This window comes from Dama dama, chromosome 15 (genome assembly GCF_033118175.1).
Source record: "Dama dama isolate Ldn47 chromosome 15, ASM3311817v1, whole genome shotgun sequence".
NCBI classification, from domain to species: Eukaryota; Metazoa; Chordata; class Mammalia; order Artiodactyla; family Cervidae; genus Dama; species Dama dama.
In genome coordinates, this window is record NC_083695.1 from 39,081,746 (window position 1) to 39,094,937 (window position 13,192).

The 13,192-nt window shown below is 44.9% G+C and overlaps 1 protein-coding gene across 1 annotated transcript in view; it reads left to right on the plus strand.

Moving 5' to 3' along the window:
• SH2D4B (SH2 domain containing 4B) overlaps positions 1-10,677 on the plus strand; it is an 80,201-nt gene extending 69,524 nt beyond the window's left edge. The window contains exons 7-8 of the mRNA XM_061161320.1: positions 4,104-4,324; positions 7,819-10,677. Of these exons, the coding sequence (XP_061017303.1) occupies positions 4,104-4,324; positions 7,819-7,911 (314 nt within the window). The 3' untranslated portion in view covers positions 7,912-10,677. The remainder of the gene's footprint in view (positions 1-4,103; positions 4,325-7,818) is intronic.
• Positions 10,678-13,192: the final 2,515 nt, after the last annotated feature.

Consider the following 13,192-nt stretch of genomic DNA (forward strand, 5'->3'; position numbering starts at 1 on the left):
GTGAGCTCACTCCCTATCCAGAAGTGGGGAGGTGTGTCCCTCCATTTCCTCAGCCAGGAGGTTGTAAATTGTGTCAAAGGGGTTGGGATGGGATGGGATATGATTAAGGGTGGGATTAGCTTAAGGGTGATCTGGGGAGAGAGAGATGGAGAGCACAGTAATGGAGCAGGAAAGTACCTGCTTCTTCCCCCAAGCAACCGTCACATCCCCCAGACACCAACTAATTCTCTTGAGGGTTGGTTTTCTGTAAAACTGTCTTTACCATCCTGAACTATGAGGTCATATTACCTTTGGTCTTGGGACAGATTACAATTTTGAGTCCTAGGAAGGCATCAGAGAAGTATCAAAAGAGTTCACTGATGCTTATTATTTGAGCTACCTGGTGAGTCCCCCATATAGAATAGCCCAGGCTGGGGCCCAGGGACCCAAGTGGTCCCCTTCAGAGAAAGTTACCCTCAGCAGTCTCTCTGAGAGGATTGGGTGTGTGGGCTGTGAGTAGCACAGCCCGGCAGTACCATGATCATTGCTGCTATCAGCTTGAGGTAACATCCAACGGTAGCACATATGTCGTGTACTCAGTATATCCGGTACAGATGAGTTACACGGTATTGGGTAGTCATTACTTCTCAGGCACATTCACATGTGTAATAAGCACATTCACATGTGTGATAAGCACATTAATACACTACTAATGAAGTCTCAAACAATCTTAAGACGTAGGTGCTATAATCAGTACCACTTAATAGATGAGGACACTGAACTGGGTTTCAGAGGGGCTTAAGTCACCTGCCCAAGGCCACCTATTGATCAAGTCCCTGAGCTGTGATTTTAGTTCATGTGCGTATTCACTGCTGTAAAGTAAACAATCCCCCCATCCCCAACATCTGTGGTACTTGGAGTACAAAGATAAGGTTGCTTTGTCTGTCAGGTCATCCAAAAGCAGAAGTCCAAGAACTTTATTGGAGGAAATGCCCTTGAAGGATGAAGGGAAGAGGGAATGGGACAGGTGGGGAGAGTCTTAAGAACAAGGTGCAGGTCTGACACCTGTAAGCGGCCAGAGGGAAGGAAGGACAGATGACTGAGAGGAAGAGCCTGACACGGGAGTGCAGCTCAGAGAACACCGTGGTCAGGCTGAGGGAAGCCCCCGAGAAAAGACTGCTCAGTAGAGGAGTCCCATGTAGGAGACTGTCATCCCCCATGTAGGGTCGTCAGGAGGAGAAGGGGACGGCAGAGGACGAGATGGTTGGATGGTATCACTGACTTAATGGACATGAGTTTGAGCAAACTCTGGGAGATGGTGAAGGACAGGGAAGCTTGGTGTGCTGCAATCCATGGAGTTGCAAAAGTTGGACATGACTTACCGACTAAACAACATCAACATAGGGTAGGCGTGGAGGCTCTGGCACCCCTGGACTCAGTTATAATACCCTTTGCCCCGAATCAGGCATGTAGTACCTCCTGGGCATGGTGGATCCTGCAGGGACAACAGCTGGAGATGCTGCTCCTTGACGCAGGGTCTCTCTGGAAGGGAGGCTGAGCAGAACTGACGGCTGCCAGCCTCCATCCTTGAGCTGTTCCCAGCTGGTTTACTAATATACTGTAGAGTCTGGGCAGAAGGTCATGAAAGCCCAAAGGTGAGCTGTCCCAGCACCTTCTGGGATAAAACGATTTCCTGATGGGTCAGGCAGAATGCACAATGAATAAAAAGAAGCCAATGGGGCTAGTTTGGGCTTCCCTTGTGGCTCAGCTGGTAAAGAATCTGCCTGCAATGCAGGAGACCTGGGTTCAATCCCTGGTTTGGGAGGACCCCCTGGAGAAGGGAAAGGCTACCCACTCCAGTATTCTGACGTGGAGAATACCATGGACTGTATAGTCCATGGGGTCGCAAAGAGTCAAACACGACTGAGCAACTTTCACTTTCACTTTCAATGGGGGCTGGTTTAGGGGAGAACCAATTGAAGGGCAGAAATGTAAACTTAGTCCTTTCGGCTCAGAGAGGCACCTTTTTCCAGTTAAACCACCTTGAAGGATGTTTTCTAACCCACACAAAGGTAGAGTATAGGTGACTGGCAGCCTGTGATTCCTGGGAGAGAAGAGAAATCCTTCAGTGAGAATTCCAGGTCAGCCGGGAGAAAGCGGGCATTCGGAGCCTGGTGTCCACTGTTCTTGAGCCAGGCTTTGCCAGATGGAGGTCAGTGGAAAGATCTTCCAGGGTTTTAGATGGCAGAGAGACGTGGCATTGTCATTGTGGTGTTACTGGTCACTTTTGCTTATTAAAAAATCAAGTGACATCAAGTGTGTTTAGTCTCCACCCATTTTAACTCTCCTCTCCACTGTCAGTCGACACTGGGCTTCAGCTTGAGGTATTTTGAGTTGGGACAGAGGTGATGTCTTCTGGCCCTTCTTCACAGGCCCTGGCTCCATCTCTGTCTCCCTTGCCTGTCTCTCCGTCCCAGCCACCTTTGGGATCTGGGTCTTCTGGTACTGGGGCAGGGAGGTGGCTGAGTCTTTTGACAAATCCTTGGGACGCCCTTTTGGCTGGTCTTCTTTTGGTGGCTTCTCCAGCTGAACCCACCAAGGCCGTTGGGGGCATCTACCCTCCTGCGTGGATGCATGTGCCATCCTGCGGGTGCCCTGTGGTTGGAGTGCTCCCCACCTGCTTCCCTCCCTCTCTCTTCTTGGTTTTCTGCTTATCTCGCCTGGTTGGGGTCGGGGTTGTTAGCTTGATTGCCTCCTGGTAAATCCTTGGCCCCAGGAGGAAAGAGTTGGCCCCATTTATGTTGTTGGCTATCTTAACAGGGAACCTGTGACAGTGTGGTGGCTCCTGTGTCCTCTGCTTTGGGCACAGGGAAGTCCTGCCACTCCTCCTGTGAAGTCGGAAAGATCGGGGAAGGGAGTGTCCCTGCACTGAATCGTGGCAGAGGGCCTGGGGGTGCCGTGGCGGGCGGGTGGGGGTGGTGGGTGACAGTGGGCAGTGCCTTCAGGGTCAGCGTGATGAGCAGCCCAGCCACCTTCTGCCCTCTGCCTGTGACTGGCAGAACCCTGCTGAATGTATATAGATGGTAAATAAGTGGGTGTGTAAGAGAACATTTTGTTGCAAATTTACCTTTCCCCCAAATAACAGATGAGAGCTGGAGCCCGCATTCCCACAGCTCTTCTGTTTATGAAATGATTTTTCCATTCTTGGTCTCACTTGAAAGTCATAACATGCCCTTGAAATAGATACGTTAAGATGGTCAGTTAAATATTAAAAGACATTGGAGAGGCTGAGGACTTGGCTGAAGGTCCTGTAGGCAGGTGCGGGCAGGGGTGGACAGGTAGACTAAGTCTCCTTCTGCTTTTCCCACCACCCTGCCCTCCAAAGCCTGACCCACCAGACACATGGCCCCTCTGGTACTCCCCAGAGGAGAGCAGCTCCTGAAAAACCTTGCAGGGGATTGACACTGATGCACAAACACCTCTAAGGTGAGACCTGACTGTCATACTCTGGGGAAACCACATTGTATAGAACTGCAGAACCTGAGAATGTTTTGTTCTTTGAGCTGAAGTGGTGCTTAATTCTGTGCCCCCATTAAGACACTGTTTGCCTTGTGTCCATAGATAGACAGAGGGAATCTTTTTACTTCCTAAGAGGAACTACTGTTTTCAGGTGCTCACTCAAAGGTACCAGAGAGATAACCAGGGTAGTAATCATAAGTCATTCTGGTCTGTTCATTAAAGCAGGACTCTCAAGGATCTCCACAGGGCAATGTTTGTTGACTTGTATTTGTAATCAATAGACACTATAATTCCGGCTCATTATTAATTCTTTGCTTGCCCGATTGTACCCAATTAATCCAAATTAGTGTGGCTTAATTTGGAGGAAAGCATGCTAAATTGGGGTCTTAGTAGAAAGGCTGCCCCTAAGCTCACCACCGCTTGCTCCAGGCCAAGAGGTCCCTCATTGGAATAAGGGAAGTAAGTGCTGGACAGCTCCTTAGGCTCCCCTTTTCTCTGGACCTTTGACAGAGGCTGAGGGGCAGGGATGAGCTGGGAAGTGTGGCTGGATGAGAAAGGGGTTGCAGAATCTGCTGACATTTTTTTCTTTTCTTTTTTTAAACCAGGAATTATCAGCCGAGAAGATGCCGAAGATCTCCTTGAGAATATGACCGAGGGTGCATTTCTGGTCCGGGTCAGTGAGAAAATCTGGGGTTATACCCTCTCCTACCGCCTGCAGAAGGGGTTCAAGCATTTTCTTGTGGATGCCTCTGGGGATTTTTACAGCTTCCTGGGAGTGGACCCCAATCGCCATGCGACACTCACGGATCTCATTGATTTCCACAAGGTATTCCTCTTAGGGGTGCTGATGTGGAGGAGGGCAGGAAATGCCAGGCTGTGGGCATTCTAAGAGATGAGGGTGGAGAGTGAGAAGGCAGCCCCAGAAAGTCTTTAGGGTCACAGGGATCTAGACCATCCTGATGGGAGAGACCAGAGATTGTCTAGACCAGGCTCTGGAATTGCTGTTCTTCTCTGGGCAACTCTCTACTCATGTGGGCATCTCCAACCCTGGTGCACAGGTGTGTTCTCACCTTGAGTACCTGAGTGAGAAGAGGGCTGGCTGGTTGACTTGCCTTCTGTCCAAGCCCATGTCTCACCCCCAGCTCATTCGAGGATGTCCCTCTTGAGGATGTTCTAGACAACCCTCCGGCAGCTTCATAGGGTTAGCTGAAGTTGAGCAGGCAACCCTGCAGTTAGAGAAGCTTTTCTAGTGCCTCTTGTTCCAAATACAGCTGTCCCACTTAGTTTGTGTGTGACCTCAGGCAGTTTCCTTATGCATGCTGAGCTTAAGGCCCCTAACTAGGCAAACAAATGTCTTATAAATAATACTTAGCTTGGCTCCTGTGAGTCTTACATGGGGACTGTATGTAACAGCGCCCTATAACTATGAAGCAGCATGCACATTCTCATTTCCTACAACTCTATTTGTTCCCCTGCCAGGGACCTCACATCAGAAGAGATGTTGCCTTTCAAACAGTGTGCATAAAAAGAAACAACTTTTGTGTTAATGTGGCTTCAGTACTACCTGTGAAAAAGCCAGCAGTGGAGCTTGGTGACCCAGAAAGGTGGGGCCCAGGATTCTAGGAGACAGAGCTGTGACAACACAGGGGTCCCCATCTCCCCTATCTTCACGGGTGTAGAAATGTTCACAGAATTCCTTGGCCATCTCACTGGGTTTTTGCTATAAAAGGGACTCTGGAATTCGCATTACTTTTTCTTCATGGATGTCCCCAGGTTTCTAGGGCAGCTCTTAACTTCAAGTAAAGCACATAGAAGACTATCCAATTACAAATAGTTAGATGCTGGGAGGAGAGAACTGCCTGGAAAACTCAGTTAACCAGAATCAAGGCAGATTTCTACTTACATTTCAACCATAGGAAAGAGGAAGGAGGGCTGTGTGGATGTTGGCACCTTCTCTGTTTTGAGCACTGTGCCTTTTGCGCTTATCCATGATCCATGTTGTATTTAACTTTCACCATGATTCTGGCTTCCCAGATAATGTAGTTGTAAAGAATCTACCTGCCAATGCAGGAGATGCAAGAGACGTGGGTTGAGTCTCTGGGTCGGGAAGATCCCCTGGAGAATGAAATGGCAGCCCACTTCAGTATTCTTGCCTGGAGAATTCCATGGACTGAGGAGCCTGGTGGGTTATAGTCCATGGGGTCACAAAGAGTCAGACATGACTGAGCAACTAACACTTTCACGATATATCCTTGAATGCATGTTTTGAAAGCATAGTCCTGGAAATCAAGCTCCAAGTTTTAAACCCCAGCTACATTATTGTGTGTCACTTTGGGCAACTGTTCAAATTTGGGACCTTAGTTTCTCCCTCAGTGTTGTTTAGTTGCTAAGTCATATCTGACTCTTAGTGACCCCATGGACTGTAGCCCGCCAGGCTTCTCTGTCCACGGGGATTCTCCAGGCAAGAATACTGGAGTGGGTTGCTATGCCCTCCTCCAGGGGATCTTCCCAACCCAGGAATTGAGCTCTTGTCTCCTGCACTGGCAGGTGGATTCTTTACCACTGAATCACCAGGGAAGTCCTTCCTCCTCAGTAAGATAGGGTTAATAATAGTACTCACCTCTTCATGATCGCTCAGATGTGCCTGACTCTTAGCAACCCCATGGACTGCAGCCTACCAGGCTCCTCCGTCCATGGAATTTTCCAGGCAAGCGTACTGGAGTGGGTTGCCATAGCCTTCTCCAGTATTCTTGCCTGGAGAATCCCAGGGACAGAGGAGCCTAGTGGGCTGCCGTCTGTGGGGTTGCACAGAGTCGGACACAACTGAAGCGACTTAGCAGCAGCAGCAGCTTCAGGGTCAGGAAGGTTTCAATGAGATATCACTGTGTAAAGCACTAAAACACTACCTTACATTTGTATATCATCAGGACAAGCTGGCTGTTACTGACATGTGTCTGTGGGATCTTTTCATGTCCAGGCATGCACCACATCCTTGGTGTGGATGTATCTTACAATTCCGTTCTCCACCCTCCTTTTACTGGTCACTTTTTGTAGCTTCCAGGTTTTCATGATCACAAACAGTGCTGTATGTGTCACTTTGGGCACACATGCAAATCTTTTTCTGGGATGGATCCCTCAAACTGGAATTGCTGGCTAGAAGACTATGCACATTTTTACTTTGTAAAGATCTGCCAGACTGCCCTCCTAAAATGTAACGCCAATTCATGCTTCTTCCAAAACTATATGAGGCTGTTCCCCCACACTGCTGCCAATACTGGGGATTATCAGTCATTTTAATTTTTTCCCACCAGATGGGCAGACAATGTATCTCACTGTTGTCGAGCCTGTATTTCTCTCATTACCACTGATGCTGAGGATTTTTCACATGTTTAATGGCCACTTGGATTTCTTCTGTGAATTATCTGTTTATATCCTTTGTCCATTTTTCTACTCAGGTGTCTTTTTCTTACTGATGTGTTGATGTATCAGTTCTCCTGGCGACTCAATTGCTGTTTAGTTAACGTCCATTCCGCTCTCCAGGTCTTCTATTGAAAGAAAGTTTTGAACTTAAATGGGCGTCCCTTTCATTTCCAGGTTCTTTAATGGGTTCTTTTATTTTATAATAGTCTATTCTTGTTTCATGGGTGATTTATCTTCTTATTTCACTGAGGAATTTAATACATATCTCTGAAAGACTCAGTTTGTTTTATAAACCTGATATTTTCTTGGGAGTCATTTCGATTGTTTGAGTTTGGCATCTTTCTTTTATGGTTATGATTTTCCTTAAATGTTTGTAAGTTTTGGGCTTTGGGGGGAATCTTTGAACTTTGAAATTCCTATTTGTTCATCTGTGGATACAGTTCCTGTTTCTCAAATCCAGCCTCTTCATGTGGCGAAGGTTGGAGTTGACAGTGAGTAGCTCATCTTTGGGAGTGGAACTGTCTGAACTGTTTGGATTGCTTCGGCTTTCTCTCCTCACATCCTCACCTGCCTGAGGCACAGAGTTCTGTCCTCTGGGGTTCCCCCAACCTGCGCTCTGACAACTTGTTCTCCCCTCTACCCTACATTCACTCCTCTGACAATCTCATCACATATTGATTTTGGTCTTGCTTTGTTGGTGGCCTTCCTTCTTATTTTCCCATGCTTTTATAGATTTCTTTCTTTTTAAGAACACTTTTTCTGTCATTTCTATAAATTTGAATGAGGAGGAGGGAGATACATATTCTTAGTCTTTCTATCTTGAACCGGTCTCTCTCTGGTGGACATTTATTTCCTTTTTCTGATTATAAGTGAATTTTCCTTTTTTTTTTTCCTTTTTAGGAGGAAATTATCACTGTTTCAGGGGGAGAGTTGCTGCAGGAACCCTGTGGACAGAGGGACAACCCACCAGACTACCATCTGTTGTTTGAATGATTTTTTTCCCCCTTCTCAATTGAACTTCATTGGGCACCCTGTTTTTGAACTCAAGAACTTCCCAGCTCAAATCCTTATGGCCTTCTGGAAGATCCACTAACATCCAGAGGAACAAGTGGATTAGTATATTTCAACAAATATGAAATATATAGTGTATGTGTTGGTGGTTCCTGACCCTGTGCCCAGGACAGAAATTGCTAATTGCTGATGCAGCTCTTTCCTGAAAAATTTAGATATGACCTCAGAAAATAAAGCCATTTTGTCAGGGCTGCCCTAAACTGAGCTCCTAGAGTACACGGTCATGTTTTAATTATCCAAATAATTCCAGTGCCGAACTCTGAATTTAACCTATGGTAGACGTTCAATCAATGTTTGTTGAATGAATGCACTTCTGTTGAAAGCTTTCCAACACTTGTCAGCAATGATTTCTAGTAAGTTCTATTTGTCGCTGTTTATAAAGTCGTGGAGATTAGGGAAGAAATATTATCAAGGGTTTATATGGAAGGCATAGGTACTGTATCTTAAATGATATTCATTCTCATTGATATTATCATTGGAATTACCTAAGGCTTCTGAGTCCCAGCTTCTAGAACAGACGGTATTGCCCTGTCTTTGTATTACCCTCTTCTTCTGCCGTCTCTCGTTTTTCTTGGAATCATATCTTGGCCTCAGCTCTGCAATATTGAGGCAGTGGTTTCATGTATTTCTACAGATGTGCCTAAGCCCCAGGGAGAATTAAAAATCCAAGGATGGTTTGTAGACCTCTGATATGGCCTTTGCTTTCTAGGATGTGGTCCTGTTTATGCAGGTTACTCAAATAATTAGCTCTATCCTCACAGTCCTTTTGATTTTGATTCTACTGTCCATTTATACTGGGCTTCCCAGGTGGCATTAGTGGTAAAGAACCTGCCTGCCAGTGCAGGAGATGTAAGAGACACGGGTTCGATCCCTGGGTCAGGAAGATCCCCTGGAGAAGGAAATGGCAACCACTCCAGTATTCTTGCTTGGAGAATCCCATGACAGAGGAGCCTTGTGGGCTACAGTCCATAGGGTCACAAAGAGTCAGACATGACTGAAGCGACTGAGCATGCATCCTTGCATGCCTATTTATACTGAGTATGTTCTATTTATACTATGTTTATATTGAGTACATTCTTCTTATTAACAAGAAAACTCTCTCAGTAACTCCTCAATAGCTTTCAGCATTGGTGTCTTTGCATGCTCATGTTTCACATTTATGGATTATACGTATTTATATATGACATGTTATCATGGGAATTTTATAGACTGCAGAATCAAGCAGACTTGGGTTCAAATCACACCCTGAAACTGACTAGTATTATAATGCTGGCAGTATTGTATTTGGTGGGAGTAAAAGGATGAATGGACTCTGGCCCTCAGTGAACTGGTTACCTTACTTGATAGTTGTATCAGATATCTCTCATGCTCTATTCCACCACTGACCTCACCTGTTCCTCAGATCACCTTGGCTACTTGCCACTTGTTTTACTCCAGTCGCCACCACTAAAACCAGTTCTGGATGAGCTCTACTCTTCCCCGCCATGTTGATCAGCTTTACGTGAGCATTGGCCAATGGTGCCTTGCCATGTGTGGTGCTATGAGCTGTTCTTCTGTTACTGCAGAGGCATTGAGACACCATGCCACCCAGGAGAGCTGGGAAGTTAATTCCCCATGCAGAGAATCTTGGGTCAATGGGAGACAGAGGCTGGTGATCAGTTCTTCTCCCTTCCTCCTCCCTTCTGGATGGACTGTACCACGAGGCAGTTCTTCTTATGCAAGACATATTAAGACAGTCCAATAAGACCGAGCAACTGGTCATGATGAAACAAGCAGTAGCTGGATCAGTACCATCCCTTCCATCTCTGCCTCACTTCTGCCTTTGTTTTTTTTTTCCTTCTCTCCTGGTCCCTCAGGACTTTGTTCCCATGTGAAACAGCAGCATATAAGCATGTGCCACAGGCTTAGCATTTTGGGGAAGCCAGGGTAAGGATCCATCATACAAATGTGTTTTATAATATAAAGTTTGCATCCTGACTCCATGGCCTCCCTCCTATTTCCCTGCATCACAGGGCCCCTGAATGGATGCAAGAAAGTGATTGAGAGCATTGGCTTTCTGAACTGCAAATTGCTTTAAAACCTGATTATTATTATTGTTACTATTATTATTACCTTCTTTCTATTAGACTCTGAGAAATCGAATTAGAGTTTTGGCTGCTACTTAACTAACCATATGACTCTGTTCATGTCATTTAACCTCACTGAAGTTCAGTGTAACTGAGAAGAGAACTTCCTATATGGCCATCACTAGGCCTCTTGGCAGGTCAGTCAAATGATAAATATGAGAGCTCTGTGAAATGGAAGGTATTGCTGGTGACCACTGCTTTAACAGTGACAACAGTTTCAAGTGTCAAGGGGATATGATGTGATGATTTTCGAGGTGTTAGAAGGAACTAACAAGAAGAAACTTCTTTTCAAAAGCAGCTTTGAAAGCAGACGAGGATGGGTTGAGAACTTGATTCCCTAAGCTGTTCCTGTCACCCCTAATTAACTTGTGAGAGACAACAGCTGAGTTTTCCATGCCCAGCACATTTATTTCCTTTTATTTGGGGCCCGCACTTTCTGCATGTCTCATAGATTTTAGTTTTTACCTGGCCTTAAAATAAATTCCTTGTAAGTTGTCCTGCAAATGAAATTACTGTCTGGAAAACTGCAATCTCATCTTGAGAGTTTTATTATGCTAATAAATGTCAGGATTCTCAAATAAAGGAATTGCCTATTTTTTTTCCCTGAGGCCTCCAAATATAATGAAAAACAGTCAGCCAGCTACAGGACTCAGCAGAGAGAAAATTTACAATCCACAACTAGAAGGAGAAGTTGTAAAAAAAAAAACACTGTGCAACTTAATGGAGGATAAATTTCAAGGAATGAAAGGGGAGCTTGGGGTAAAGATTTGGGGGAAGGTCCCTGTGTTTGGAGTTGGAGCTTCACACTGTCAGGGGAGGGGATATATAAGGAATAAGGGCTGCAAAGGGCTATTGAGAGGGAATCCTTAGAAGGGACATGTGTTGGGACTTCCCTGGTGGTCCAGTGGTTAAGACTTCATCTTCCAATGCAGGAGGTGTGGGTTCGATCCCTAGCTGGAGATTGCAAATGCCTTACAGCCTAAAAGCTAAAACATAAAACAGAAACAATATTGTAACAAATTCACTAAGATTTAAAAAATGGTCTATACGAGAAAAAAATCTTAAAAAAAAAAGAAAGGACACATGAGTAGGAAGATCTGAGTCCCTAGGGAACATGACCCCTTCTGTACCCTTAAATCCTTCATTATCCTCACGATAAATTTGGAGAAAGAAAGACCTTTGTTTTGTGACTCTAAACAAGTGTCTCCAACTCTCGGGGCCACGGTTTCTCCACAGTGCCTGTGTCAGAGCAGTCGCTGGGACAATAACACAAGATTTTGTAACAGTAACGACAAATACTGAGTTCTGTGTGTGAGTGTAATTCTCACAACCATGCTGAGGGAGACGGTGCTATCATCCTCATCTTGTGTGTAGGGAAACTGAGGCAAAGAGAAGCATAGAACTTTCCCAGGGGCACTTCTCAGAGAAGTTGTATTACAGCACTGGGATTCACCAATCTGGCTTTGGAGCCTGTGTAGACCTCACACCACTGCTTTTCAATCTTGGATGTGTAAATGAATACAGGTGATGTTCTTAAAATGTCCTCCAGTGGCTGCGGGGTGGGGCCTGAAGGTGTGCATTTCTAACAAGTTTTCAGGTGCCGTCAATGTTGTTGGGCCTTCGGCTACAACTGGAGACACAAGCCTTACAAATTAGAGCTGCAGGCCAAATTCGGCCTCTCTGCTATTTCTACAGCCTGAGCCAAGAGTGGTTTTTATATTTTCAGTTGGCTGGAAAAAATTAAAAAGAAGAATAATATTTTATGACCTGTGAAAATTACATTAAATCCAAATTTCAGTGTCCATCAATAAAGTTTTATTGGACTACAGCTTTGCTAGTTTGTTTACCTAGTCTTTGGCTGCCAATGGTCTGCAAAGCCTAAAATATTTTCTATCTAGCCCTTTATGGAAAAATTTGCTGACCCCAGCATTAAGTTATGGTGTGTATGTGAGAAATTACTGTTGCTTTCTTTTTCTGCTCTATCTAAATTCTACTCCTTAGGAAAGATGCTAACACCATTGTTTATATGTCTGAGAAACCTAAGTAAATGTGTTACATGTTTCCATTTTAAATTTGAAACTCATCTCTAGTAATCAAAGAAGAGGCCTGTTTCTTTGTCAAAGGATTTTAACCAAATATAAGCAAGCACTATCACAGTTATATAGATACTTTACAAGGGCACAGGGTCATTTGCTTTCTCGAATGAATCATACTTCCCTACAGTTCTATTTGTTTTGTCCTTCAGTCTGTGAGGTCCTGGAGGCCAAGTGATGCCATATACCTGTATGTTTTATGATGCCTGGAATAGTCGCTGTTGTCAAATTGCATTTGTTATGGATTGGGGACAAATGGGCTGTGTGGATCTGAAAAGACTGCTTTCACCTTTAGGGAAGTCCTATGGTTGAAAAGCCCAAGCTGAGCATCACAGCTGCCTTGGGTTGGAATCCTGAATCCACTACTTTCAGCTGTTCAGAGGAATAAACAAGCAGACTGATAAGCTCAAAATCAGCTCTGCTAACAGCTAGTCTGAAGTGGGGGAACTGAGAATTCAAACAAAAATCACATCTTGGCAAAACTGTTCTGTGACTTGCAAAACACATAAACAGAACCAGTTAAACAGTAACTCCCTGTTCTCCCCTCCTTCCAGCCCCAGGCAACCACCTTTCTACTTTCTGTCTGAATTAATATGATGACTCTAGGTACCTCATGTAGGTGGAATCACTGTATTGGCCTTTTTGTCATTGGCTTGTTTCACTTGGCATAATTTCTTCAAGATTCATCCATATTGTGGCATGTATCAGATTTTTTTTTTCTGTTTAAGACTGAGTAATATCCCATCATATGTGTATACATTTTGCTTATCCATTCTTCAGTTGATAGACATCGGTGTTGCTTCAACCTTTTGGCTGTTGTGAGTAATGCTGCTATGAATTTGGGTGTGTATTTACATGACTTTTGTGTTCTAAAGATCTCTTGGGTGTTTTAGCAACTCCCTAGTTTATAGATTCTGACCAATCCCTGCCAAGGTTATGTTGTGATCAACTTCAGCTCCAACAAGTTATCTTATCTAACTCTCA